General features: G+C 47.5%; 1 protein-coding gene across 3 annotated transcripts in view; it reads left to right on the top strand.

Moving 5' to 3' along the window:
- The window catches only part of XDH (xanthine dehydrogenase), a 61,884-nt gene extending 49,102 nt beyond the window's left edge, over nucleotides 1-12,782 (top strand). For 2 of the 3 annotated variants that reach the window (XM_082642808.1, XM_082642807.1), the window contains exons 30-36: nucleotides 497-571; nucleotides 3,553-3,605; nucleotides 5,396-5,510; nucleotides 6,169-6,234; nucleotides 7,687-7,875; nucleotides 9,186-9,362; nucleotides 11,235-12,782. In XM_082642808.1, the coding sequence (XP_082498934.1) occupies nucleotides 497-571; nucleotides 3,553-3,605; nucleotides 5,396-5,510; nucleotides 6,169-6,234; nucleotides 7,687-7,875; nucleotides 9,186-9,362; nucleotides 11,235-11,285 (726 nt within the window). In that variant the 3' untranslated portion in view covers nucleotides 11,286-12,782. Of the gene's footprint in view, nucleotides 1-496; nucleotides 572-3,552; nucleotides 3,606-5,395; nucleotides 5,511-6,168; nucleotides 6,235-7,686; nucleotides 7,876-9,185; nucleotides 9,363-10,657; nucleotides 11,212-11,234 lie in introns of those variants that run through there. The other variant, XM_082642809.1, reaches the window with a different exon arrangement.
- The last annotated feature ends 516 nt before the right edge of the window (nucleotides 12,783-13,298 follow it).

Here is a 13,298-nt window from a genome sequence, read left to right as displayed (position 1 = left end):
GGCTCGTGACTGTGGCCATGCCTCTGGCTCTCTTCTCCAGGGGACACCAAGCTAAAAGAGGGGCTCAAGAACCACACCACTTCCATCAAGGCCGGGAAGGATGAACGTGGGAGGGCAAGGGCAGCTGGAGGGAAAGCAGGGGATTCTGGGAGGACACAAGACAGTGGAGCGAAATTGAAATTCGATTGTGGGGTCAGCCAGGTCAGACCACGTGCTTTGTTTGATGTCATCAAACAAAGGCGTTTGATGGGAGAAGACACCTCCTTAGGGATCCCTCAACATCTCCCTCTCTGTCAGCCTCAGGACTGGGTCAGGAAGTGCTCTCCAAGCAAGAGCCAACGGCTTCTACCCTGGGACTCAGACATTCCCAAGAGGGTGGCAAGGCTCTCTGAGTGGTACTCTGGGCACAGCATCGCTTGGAGGACCTCGGGGTTTTGTTTGGGTCTGGGAATGAGGAGGACTGATGTGTCTGCCATGTGGGGCATGTGTTCTTCAGGAAGCCTGCCAGACCATCCTGACAAGGCTGGAACCCTTCAAGAGAAAGAATCCCAGTGGCTCCTGGGAAGACTGGGTAAGTCTGAGCTGATTCGAGTCGCTTTTGCAAATTAAAGTGAAGTTAAGAACAGGGCTTTGTCCCCGACCCTGGGCAGGAATAGGAGGTCGGGATCTAGTCACACAGGCAGAGAGAGGTTGAGGTGCGCTGTATACTTTCACAGGACAAGTAAATGCTCAGCCATACTGGGCCCCTCTCTACAATGTTCATAGTTGAGGGAAGTCGCTTGAGGAGAATTTTTGATCCAGAATCTTGACAGCCCTGTGGGAACTAGGGGTTCGGCTACCCTGAGCCTCAGAAGACGGGGTGAGTGCTACCTCTGCCTCACTGAGAAGTCTTGGTCCCTTGGGGCTGGTCCCTCGCCCCACTTGTTTGCAGTCTTTTTTTTTTTTTTTACAACTTTATTGGAGTATAATTGTTTCACAATGGTGTGTTAGTTTCTGCTTTATAACAAAGTGAATCAGTTATACATACACATATGTTCCCATATCTCTTCCCTCTTGCGTCTCCCTCCCTCCCACCCTCCCTATCCCACCCCTCCAGGCGGTCACAAAGCACCGATCTGATCTCCCTGTGCTATGCGACTGCTTCCCATTAGCTATCTATTTTACATTTGATAGTGTATATATGTCCATGCCACTCTCTCGCTTTGTCACAGCTTACCCTTCCCCCTCCCCATATCCTCAAGTCCATTCTCTAGTAGGTCTGTGTCTTTATTCCCGTCTTACCCCTAGGTTCTTCATGACATTTTTTTTCTTAAATTCCATATATATGTGTTAGCATATAGTATTTGTTTTTCTCTTTCTGACTTACTTCACTCTGTATGACAGACTCTAGGTCCATCCACCTCATTACAAATAGCTCAATTTCGTTTCTTTGTATGGCTGAGTAAGATTGTTTGCAGTTTTTTGTTTGTTTTTTTTTTTGCGGTACGCGGGCCTGTCACTGTTGTGGCCTCTCCCGTTGCGGAGCACAGGCTCCAGATGCGCAGGCTCAGCGGCCATGGCTCACGGGCCCAGCCGCTCTGCGGCATATGGGATCTTCCCGGACCCGGGCACGAACCCGCGTCCCCTGCATCGGCAGGCGGACTCTCAACCACTGTGCCACCAGGGAAGCCCTGTTTGCAGTTTTGATGAGCCTCGTTCTCTCCAAACCTCCATCTCTCGGAGGGCTACCCCAGGAGCCTCTCCCCTTGCCCAGCTCTGGGGTCCAGAGACTCTATCTGTGAGGGGGCAGGGAAAAAGATACTGCCCACGAGTTTATATCATCTCTGTGATTTTAAGAGTGACTCAACAAGCACTCATGGTAAGAATGAACCCAGTTCTCTGATTTCTGGTTCAGAAGCCTGCATGTCAGAAACCCTCAGAGGGAGGCTGCAAGGAAGTGTCTCTCAGGTGGGAGACCTCAGCTCCTCCCATGCGCAGAAATAGCAATGGTGGCCCTGCCTCACCTTCCCCTAATGTTGGAATGAAAGGACTGGATATAATAGTAACGCATAAAATGTGACCGCACGTGAACCAGCACAGATAGTACAAGTCCCCCTCAGTAGAGTCAAAGGAAATAAGCTACTTCTCTCTGACTCACTCCCCTTACTCTGCCTCATGCAGCCTGTACTTCCCTGCCCCCACTCACAGATACCACATGAAGGTGGGTTGATTTTGGTAGTTTGAATTTTAGTATGGATTTGTAAGGCAACGTAATTGTTTTTTAATAATGCCTTTCCAATCCGTTGACCTGGGCTTTGTCCTCACCTATCGGCCCTGTAGTCCAGTGTTCCTTATAGGCAGATAACCCCCAAAAGGCCATTATCAGAAGGGTGTGATCAGGAGATGACAGGCATCAAAGCTCTTTAGTGTTTGTACTGTACTGAAAAACAAGCCATTACTGCCGCCACTATGATCTATGTATATATTTGATATCATGCATGTATAGTAAGGAACCTAGAGAAATTTTTTCTCTAAACCTTAGTTTTCTCATCTGTAAAATGAAGATAATAATCTTCATAAGTGCTGATCTTATAGGATTGCACTGAATATTAAGTAAGACAGTATCTGTAATGGACTCAATAGCGTCTGGTATATAGTAAAGTGCTTGGCAATTGACAATGATCATGATGCAGACTATATCAGTAACAAATTAAATCTTAGAGCTGTGGATCTTGAAAGAAAGAGAGAGAGGAAGGAAGGAAGGAAGGAAAGAAAGAAGGAAGGAAGGAAGGGAGGAGGGAAGGAAGGAAGGAAGGAGAAAGGAAGGGAGGAAGGAAAGGAAAATTTATGATGTAGTTAAAGAGATAGAATGGATGGAGAGATGGATAGCTTTATTAATAGGAAAGTGTAAGTAAGAACACAAGGCTAACATGTTAAGTATCAAATGAGCAGTGCACAGAGCTGCTGTTGTAATGCCCAGATTAGGGAGTAATCACAGGAGAAGTGGATGAAGAGGCAAGCTTGCGCTGGTTGCTGAGGAAAGAAAAGGATTTGGACAGATATAGCAGAGGACCCACGTAAACAAAGGTGCAGACGTGTGGGGATATGAAGGATTGGGAGAGACTGAACACTTGATTTTGGCTGGAGTAGCAATGGTGTGTGTGTTACATAAAGCCAGAGAGAAGACTGGAGTCCTGAATGTCGGGCATTTGGTCTGTTGCTCTGTAGGCAATGGGGAGGCGTGGAAAGCTCTAGAGGAGGGGAGTGACATGGGTAGTGTGGTGTGTTAAGATGATCCCTCTGACTTGGCTGGGCTACACGGCAGGGCGAGGAGGGGACTTGAGGCAGGAAGACCAGTTAAGAGGCTACTGCAGTGCTCCAGGCTTCAGATGACAAGGACCTAGTACAAGGGGTATGGTGAGAAGGGGAGGTAAGGTATGGAAGTGAGAATCACTAGTAAAAAGAGTTGATCAGCTTCCAGAGGAGGAGGACGAGCTCCTGAAAGTTTAGTGCTGGGCCAGCGTTTCTGGAAACCATGGTTCCCCCTTCCTGATGGCCATTTCCTCTCCTCAGGTCATGGCTGCCTACCGGGGTACAGTGAGCTTGTCTGCTACCGGGTTTTACAGGTAAGTAAGGCACTGATCTCGCCCATCTTACAATGTGTTGTCATCTTAACCTCTGCAGGGCCCTCCAGCACTGAACTCTGTCAGCCTATGGTCAGGAGAGAGCAGTTCCACCAAAATGTTTGTCTCTCCAATGGACTCCCACTAGCTTCAATGTAAAGATTCTCTAAAATACGTGGGCTTACCCAACTATGTGCCAAAAGCACGAGCTGTCATATCGGAAGACCTCTGTTCTAGTTCTGGTCTTAAAGTATACTATTCCACTTGGGGGAATCACTGGTGCTCTCTGAACCTGTCTCCTCATTTATGGACATAGTGGGTCAGTTACCAGCCATTCCCCTCTCAGCGTTCTCCTGCAAGAACCAGAGGCATCAGGTGTTCTGAGTTACCCATGTGTGTTACTTTGTGCTACGCGTCAGATTTCTTTAAGGAGGCTTTCCTTCAAAAGAATGAGAGGAGGATTTAGAGCACATAGTCCTGTTACAAAATGCAGAATTCAGTGGATTTAAAGTGAGTTTTAGAAAAGAGCACATATCTTCTGCAACTTTAAAATTCAGTAGCAGAGACCCTGTCCATCTGATTTAGAAGCTGTAAAAAGATGTGATCGTATTTACTGTCAGCCATAATCTTTTAGCTTTCTCTGGGAGATTTAACTAGTACCTTCTCTTTCACAGATCAGTGGATTTGGAAAATAGTTCAATGTTTGCTTTAAAAGGTCTTGTGTGAATTTATGAATATATATAATATATACGTAATATAAATGTATATATATATACTTCTAGGGCAAAGTAATGTTTTGCCAGTGCTCCTTGGGTTGTGTAATACTTGACCTACACAAACACAAACTAATGCAAATTTTCTCATAAGTTCCTATTTCATTTTTAGAGTTGATAAAACTGGGGTTATATCAGGGAACACCCAGATGAAGATGGTGAGTTCAGAGGTCAAAGAAGGTGATGATCTCCTGGGAGCAGCCTTTTCCCTCAGCCCTGTATTGGTTTTGTCTTCATGCAGATTCTGATCACATCAGCTCACATCATTATTTCTGTGTAGTGAATAGAATAGCACAGATACAGAGTATTATAAGCAGAGAATACACACACACACATTCGTATATGTTGACTCATGCAAAATTGGAATCTTATAAGATATTCAGGATTGAAAAAGAAAAAAAAATTATAAAAGAGCATCTGCTTTTATTAGCAACCCTTTCCTCAAATCATTTGTTGAAACTTAGAAGGGATCAGTAGATGAGGAGTAATACCAGGCATGGTGGCTGCTTTAAGAGGCGCCCAAGTTGGCACGAGGTACTGATCTTATTACCTTTCACCTTGAGAAAGGTGAGCAGCCCCGTGAGCAGATGAACTTGTATGAAAAGCTCACAAGCCGGCCCAGAAAGAACCTTTGGTTCTGAGATCTTGAATTCCTATTCAGTAGATCGTTTGGAGTGTAGCTTACGTGTCCTTCATGAGCTCAGGCAGATCTGTCACCTCCATTTCTACCATGTAGAGGCCAGCATGCTGGGACCCTCCACTGCTCAGCTCTACAGAATGATTCATATAAAGGCCATTGGCAAAATAGAGCAGAGACAAGGGACAAAATGCTCCAGAGTGCCTGGGTTTCATGAACAGGTCCAAAATGTTCAAAACTCATGGACTTTTTTGAAGAACAGCTGAATAAAAAATAAAACCTTTAGCATCTTAAGATTTTATGGGACAAGCTATTTGTGTGTGTATGAGTGGGGAGCATGTTCCTCTTAATACATGTGCAGTATTTTCTCTTTTCTCCCCCAGGACACCCAACCTTGGCTACAGCTTTGAGACGAACTCAGGGAATGCTTTCCACTACTTCACCTATGGGGTGGCTTGCTCTGAAGTGGAAATTGACTGCTTAACAGGGGATCATAAGGTAAGAAGTTTGCAAAACTTTAGTACTAACGGGGAAAAGAGAAACGTCTGAAATTGCAATACAAAGAGCTGATAGGAATGAACTTTCTGGTTGAGAAAATAATGTGTTAAATCATGCCTTGGCAAACTTCCTATAAAGGACCAGAGAGTAAATATTGTAGGTTTTCTGGGCCACAGAGACTCTGCCTCAATTATTTCACTCTGTCTTGTAGTGTGAAAACAGACATGAATGTGTGTAAACAGATGCTCATGGATGTGTTCCCATAAAATGTAATTTATGCACACTGAATGTGAATTTCGTATAGTTTTCATGTGTCACAACATATTCTTTTTATTTTTGTCACTCATTTAAAAATGTGAAAACCGTTTTTAGCTCACAGGCTGTAGAAAAACAGGGGACAGGCTGGGTTCAGCCTGTGGAATGTAATTTGTGAACCCCTTCCTTACGTGATCGACCCAGACGCAGACAGGTTCAAAGCCTCAGGGACCTGGGGACCTGCCCTTCCTACTCAGACTCCTGCCTGAGTGTGCCTGGGGTGCTCTGCTTGTGCAAGTACTACTCAGGTTGGCACTTAGTAACCTAAGGGTCACCGAGACCCCTCTATCATTCCACACATCCCTTTCTTTTCAAACTGCTTTTATTTCGCTGTCTGCACTAGAACCTCCGCACAGACATCGTCATGGATGTTGGCTCCAGTCTGAACCCTGCCATCGACATTGGACAGGTAAGACTCCTGGGGCGTCAGAGCGGTGAGAGACTTGGCCACGGATGTGCCCCACCACCTCCTAGGGTCCCCAGCCACAGCATCTTGTCCACTGTCATTTTTAAGCAGGTCTGAGCACGGTACCGAGTGAGTCTCCCTGAGTGGGATTTAGGTAGACGAGAGCCCACCCAACTCTCGGGGCGGAAGACAAATCCACATGGTTAAACTTGGAAAGGGCACTCATACGTCAGAAAACAAGATGATGGGTGGTGGGAACACTGGGTGTGCACACGCACAAACGCACGCATACATGCACACACACGCTCACACATGCATAGTCTGAGCGGGAGCATAGGGGGAGTGGAGATTGAGTTTGGGATCAATGCGCAGGCCGTGGGGTCTCAGGTCAGAGGCATCTTCTCCCTCCTCATTCCTCTTCCACCGAGGACAGCTGTGGTACCCTAGGAAGTAAATGCTACCAAGCGCGGGGTGGTGGAGGGTCCTGGGAGCAAAGGACAGGGGTTCCAGCAAGAGGAATAAAGGGGTGGCTGGAAGAAAATCCCTTTTGGAAAATATGAGAGTATGAAGCAGAGCAGCAGAACAGAAGAAGACAGAGGGAGGAATCAGGAACTGAGGTATTGACCATCTGGCAGAAAATGTTCATTGTTTCTCAAAACTGGACAGTTACTGAGTATAGAGAAACTTAGTCATAAATCTGTTTATTAACTCACTGAACAATTGTGGTGAGGCGCCCCTCCTACAGGCCGGCGCAGGGCTCAGCACGGCGGACACAGATGCTCAGCACCTGGTCTCCCCCAAACACACTTGTTTAGCTAAGATGGCGCCGCATATCACGAGCAGTGAGGCTGGGAGAGCAGACGTGTGGGCCAGCAGAGCATGCCAGTGCCCTTTAAGAGATCTGTACGCTACAGCAGAGGCGCTCTTCTCCCAGAGGGCAGGCAGGGCTGGGAGTTCAAAAAGCCTCAATTCTACTATCCTGGAAAGTCCTCCTCTCTTGTGGGGCTGCCCCAAAGCGCATGGTCCAGCTCAGCACAGAGGAGGGGCGTGGGCCCCTGCGGCACACTCAGCCACCATTAGCCCACGAGCTTGCTTCTCAGCTCGGGGTCGCCATTTCTCCCCTGGCAACGTGGAAGGAACATCTCCATCTGCCCTGCGGCAGGTTCTAATGGGAAATTACGCCTACAGCTGCGTGTCCCTCCTGGAACGGCCGACAAGTTCTGAAACTGATTTCAACGTCAGTGCCTTTGCTCTGCCTACACTGATGCCTGGCAAAGGCCCAGATCAGTTATTCTGGGCTGGGGCGGGAGCCAGGGAAGCAGTGGGGGGCTGTTTTCAGCTTCTTTCCAGGCTCCACTGCAGGTGGGGCTTGGTGCCTGCTGTGGGAAGCAACACCTGTCTTTGGGTGAGGGGGGCAGGAAGGCAGGGTAGCCACGGTCTCTGTCTGCCCTGCAGGTGGAAGGGGCATTTGTCCAGGGCCTGGGCCTCTTCACCCTGGAGGAGCTACACTACTCCCCTGAGGGGAGCCTGCACACCCGTGGCCCCAGCACCTACAAGATCCCTGCATTTGGCAGTATCCCCACTGAGTTCAGAGTGTCCCTGCTCCGTGACTGTCCCAACAAGAAGGCCATCTATGCATCCAAGGTACTGTTGCCCTGGGTCTGTGCTACCTTCCAGTCCACACTGTGGGAAACCACGGGTGGTGATGAGGGGCTCCAGCCACCTACCATGTGGGTCTGTGGGGGGCTCGTGTGGAAGAGAGAGGAGAGCCTGACACGAGCCTTGGTGAGGGCAATGGAGGGGTGGGCAGTCCTGCCTGGGAACATAGGGAACTGGGTCAAGGATGACACCACCTCTGTGTGGTCCAAGCCAGCTCTTGTGGGTACACTCAGAGGGATTCCTTAGTTCAGTTCTGTAGGTGGAATCCTGACCTACACCCCCGTCTCAGGTGTGCATCCCCGATGCTTGATCTTAGAGATGACCTCACAGGTCCAGCACCCATGTTGTCTCATGAGAATCAGCCTATTCACTGCACAGGGGGCAGCGCCTCTGTGCACACACTTCCACCTCCTTCAGTGTCCACCACTAGACCTTAAGTCTTGATTAGCACTCCTGGATGGTTATAACCATCCTCTATTTCCTCCATGCTCTGAATAAGTATGAAAAAATGGTTGAAAATCAATCAAGCTGATTGATACAGTCGTTGGTCTGGGAAGGAAGACAGATAATTACTTGTAACCAATGAGACACAGCCCTTTGCTCATCTCACGGTTTACTTTACTGTGGGAGGGCCTGGAATACTTTGTGATCCTTGCCATTGGCTCTTACACTTCACTGCACATCAGATCACTGGGCGTTGGAGCTCATGATACAAATGCAGCTCCACTGGGCTCACCCTTAGAAATTTTGATTCGGTGGGTCTGCGGTACAGCCCTGGAACCTGCGTTTTTAGCAAGTGTCCCTAGTGATTCTGATACAGGCAGTCTGTGATCTATGCTTTGGGGGATAAAACAACCTCTGCTAGAAAATAGTTTAATTCCTATTTGTCATGATGCCTCTATTTCAGCAAATTGTAAGAATAATTATGATGCTTGTAAATGTTGGTGACAGAGCTGCAGGTAGATTATTCCCCTAGGCTTATCGCTGTGAGGAAAGGGTCAGATTTTTTTTTGTCTGTAAAATATAGTTACTTAATATAACTTTCAACGGTCCATTGTATTTGCATGGTGTCATCAGAGAAAATCACACAGTAAGAGTTAAAAGAAATACACCCACAAGGTTGAGTCATTTACTAGACTGATTGTTCTCAGCCTCTGATTAATTTTAACCGTCCCTCCTGTCTTGCTCGACGTAGCCACTAGTGCTGGCTGGGCTCCCCGGCATCCCCAGCCCTGCAGATGTGGCAGCTGGGCCCTCCCCTGACTCCCTGCCTACACTCTGCTCTGTCCACTCAGGCTGTTGGGGAGCCGCCCCTCTTTCTGGGCGCCTCCATCTTCTTCGCCATCAAGGATGCCATCCGCGCAGCTCGGGCTCAGCACACAGATAATAATATGAAAGAGCTCTTCCGGCTAGACAGCCCCGCCACCCCGGAGAAGATCCGTAATGCCTGCGTGGACAAGTTCACCACCCTGGTATGATGCCCCCTCGGTCTGGGGAGGCGGGGCATAGCCTGGGGAAGGTTCTGTTGCAGAGAGAGGGGCGACACAGTAGGCTCTCTCTCAACTGGGAAACCTTGGGTCCACGCCCACCCTCTGCTATGCAGTTGAGGTACCTCCTCCAACCTGCAGGAAAATAACAAGAAACCCTTAAAGCTGCAGCTTGCAGCTAGGCCTCCTGAGAGGAAGGAGGGCTGTTTGATGCACATTTATCACCCACAGATTTCATTATTTTCCATAAAGATGAGGGTGATGGATAAAACTCCAGAAGAGCCTAATCTTTTGTGTCCATCACTGGCATTTTGGAGACCCTTCTTTGTTAAACACACAGTGTGAGGTACTAAGGAAATGGAGAGATAAAGAAGAATTAATGAATGAATGAGACGGACCACATTGTTCTGTGATTACCCTGTGCCATGCTGATACTGGGGACACATAAGTGCCCTTGAAGAATTTGCAGCCTTTTAGGAAACCAGATGATTGCACTACGTGGTGATTGGTTACTACCTTGGAGGCGTGTGTAGCAGTGAACTCCACAGTCACTGGAATCATTTTGGGGAAGCCCCTATGTGATACTTGTGGAGACAATGCCTGGAAAAAGGAGACTGTGCCAGGACAGTTTCATCCACTGTTGGAGCCTCAGAAGCAGCCCAGTCTCTGAGTTGGGCTGAAGTGGGCCCTGCATACACAGGACTCTCCAACTGCCTTTGCAGCCTCTATTGAGTTAGCAGAACTGGATTCTTCCTGATACCCAAGTTGGATTTCCTCTTGGGTATTTGATAGGAAATTTGATAGGCCTTTTGGGTTTCAAGATGAAGTGGGTACTCATGAACCCAGAGTTCCAGGGATGGGAAGGGTACAGGAGAAGCCCTGGGGGCAGGCAAATCTGCCATCAGTACTGAGGGTGAGGAAGGCAGATGGGTCCCCAGTCAGGCTGCCCTTTAGGTTTTCCAGTAGATTTAACTTCAGGGTGAGGACCACACAGCCCATGTGCAGGGCTCCCAGGCAGTGAGTTGCCCACACCTGTGCAGCAACCCTCCCATAGCCCAGAACCTTCCCACCGTGGCCCCAGTGCTGACAGTTACCCAAACCCCATTCTCAGAGGGCGGGGGTGCTGCATGGCTCCCAGTAAGCGCACACAGGTTGCAAAGTTAGCTCCTTGTAAACCATCTGATGCAGAACTCAATGATTTGATGAGCCCCTCCCTCTGAGGCCCTAGACCTAAAGCAAAGTTTCTAACCTAAGCCCCTTTGTGATGCTACAACACACAGGTGATTTTAAATCCCTGCAATGGATTTGCATGAGCAGCTGATCCATGAGCCAACTGTGCTTTTGAAGGACTGTGTCACAAGACAAAGGACCACTTCTGTATTTGGTCATCCCTGGATCTCCAGAGCCTGCCACAGTGCTTACCACATGGAACGTGCTTAATAAAAATAAACGAGGGCTTCCCTGGTGGCGCAGTGGTTCAGAGTCCGCCTGCCGATGCAGGGGACATGGGTTCGTGCCCCGGTCTGGGAAGATCCCACATGCCACGGAGCGGCTGGGCCCGTGAGCCATGGCCGCTGAGCCTGTGCGTCCAGAGCCTGTGCTCCGCAACGGGAGAGGCCACAACAGTGAGAGGCCCGCGTACCACCAATAAATAAATAAATAAATAAAATAAAAATAAATAAAATAAATTAAAAAAATAAAAATAAACGAATGACTAGGAAATTAAGGGGTCCTGCCCTGGGGGCACTCCCAACAGCTGGGACTGCAGAGTGGTGTCTGGTCTTGGAATGGTGGTTGGCACTGGTGTTCTGAGCTATGTGAAGACCCTGCAGTAAGTTCTCTATTGTTCCTTCCTAGTGTGTCACTGATGTACCAGAAAATTGTAAACCCTGGTCTCTGAAGGTCTGAAGAAAAAAGCCCCATTGGAGTCTTCTTATCCTACACTGGGGATTCCATGGAAGATGGAACTTGCCCTTCAGAACATGAATTTATAAAAGTTGCAGGATGACAACAGTGTGATTCATCAGGATGGTGTTTGGAAGAACACTGAATGCGTTGGAAGATTTTGATCAAAAATATGATTTATAAACACAATGATAAGCAAATTCAGAAATGTTAGGCCCAAGTGGCTAGTAGGCAATTAGCATCATTTCATGTCTGTTGTAATCATGTATTTGAAATAGGTTTAGGAAGTGTTTGTGCTATGTCCCAACTCACTGGACAGCCTGTATAACCTCAAGTGTTGACAGCAGCTGTTCTTCAAAGAGGATTTCCACAAGCCTCCAGAAGCGTAAACCAAAGTAACTCTAAATCTGTGTGCCTTCCTCAGAAAGCTTTTCCTTCAAACCAGTGAGCATCATATTATAACCTCATATCCACACTCAGATTTGCAGTGGGACAGTGGGGTGAGATTCAAACCTCTAAGCACTTCATTGGAGAGAATAAAGCATGAAACAAATTCAAGGTTAATTGGATTTAATCTTCTTAAGCTGCATAAAGTAAGATTATTCTATAACACCAAAAGCCAACAAACCCAGTTATTGAGTACCTACAATGCATTAGCTTCTTCTTCTTCTCCTTTGTGCATTAAAAAAAGATCAGGTTTAAAAATCTTCAACTGAAGCCAGTAGTTCCCATCTACAAATGAGGCTACTCGAATCAAGATAGGCCAGAGAAAAAACAGTCAAGGAGCCTGGGTTCTCATCCCAGCCATGTCTCTAACTATCCTTGTGACCTTAGACTGTCACTTCCCTTTTCTGTGCTTCATTTTACTGCAAAATGAAAGGATTGGACTGGAATAATCTCTTAAGGTCTTCTCTGGATCTAAACGTCTATAAATATATGACCTAAAAACTCCAGTTACATAAGGGAACTGCAGCGCTCAGAGACTTGGTTCCCTTACTGTGACGTGCTATCTGGGCTTCATGAACTTGACTTAAATCCCCCCAAGTGTCTGAGGTTGGAAAAGAGAATAGGAGAAAGGCAAGCATCCCCTCTGCTTGTTCTGACCGGTGATTTCATCACTACCTGGTGCTAGGTGGACGGTGTGACCTTGTCATGTGCCTTCACTGTATAAAATATCCAACATTCTGCTGGATGGGATCCATGGTTCTGGCCACAGAAGAAGGACAGTGTAAACCACGCAGTTGAGCCCGGTGCTTGATGTCACTGCTAAATGATACTGTCAGCTGGTTGGCATGTGAGAAATGCTTATTCATCATCATAATCACACCAAATGCTGACATCTGCCATATATTAGCCAACCTTCATTGCTAGAGAATGCACACACCAAACACTCACATGTATACACACACACACACACACACAAACACTTTCTTACAAAATTCCTTCAGAATATTCTAGACTGTTTTACAGCATGATTAAAACTGAAGAGCTTTAGAAATAAAACCGGTATTTGCACTGAGATCCACACAGGTCCGTTTCATTGATTTTCTGGAATGTTCTAGGACATGGCCTGAAACTGAGATGTGTCTGTCAGCTGTTATTAGTCTATCAGGGCTGAACAATGACTGAATTCCCTCTGAGCTTAGGAACAGAGGCAAGGCAGGGTGGTCATGAAAATCAAACAGGCAAGTGCTTTGTGAGCTGTAAATCACCGTGCTATTCCGAGGTGTTGCCTTCCTCAGACACCTGGCCTTGCCTTGTTGTCTTATCTGTAAACTGCTTCAACTCTGTAAAGTGAGGGTCCTTGGGCTTGGTGTTGTTGCACAGGGGATGCCAGCATTGACTGCAGTATCTCACTGCAACCTGCAGAGGGCAGTGGAAGACTGGACATGAGACCATAGTCTCCAGCCGGCCCAGCAGCGTTGCGTCTGCTGCAGGTTAGTTACCGGGGAGCTGATTTACTGCCTCAGGATAGACCAGGTGTCTTCAAAGGTCTCTTCAACAGCCGGATTTGAA

This window comes from Mesoplodon mirus (assembly GCF_964341445.2).
Source record: "Mesoplodon mirus genome assembly, chromosome: 14".
NCBI lineage: Eukaryota > Metazoa > Chordata > Mammalia > Artiodactyla > Ziphiidae > Mesoplodon > Mesoplodon mirus.
The sequence above is the reverse complement of the archived record's forward strand: the minus strand, read 5'-3'. Positions and strand labels throughout refer to the sequence as shown.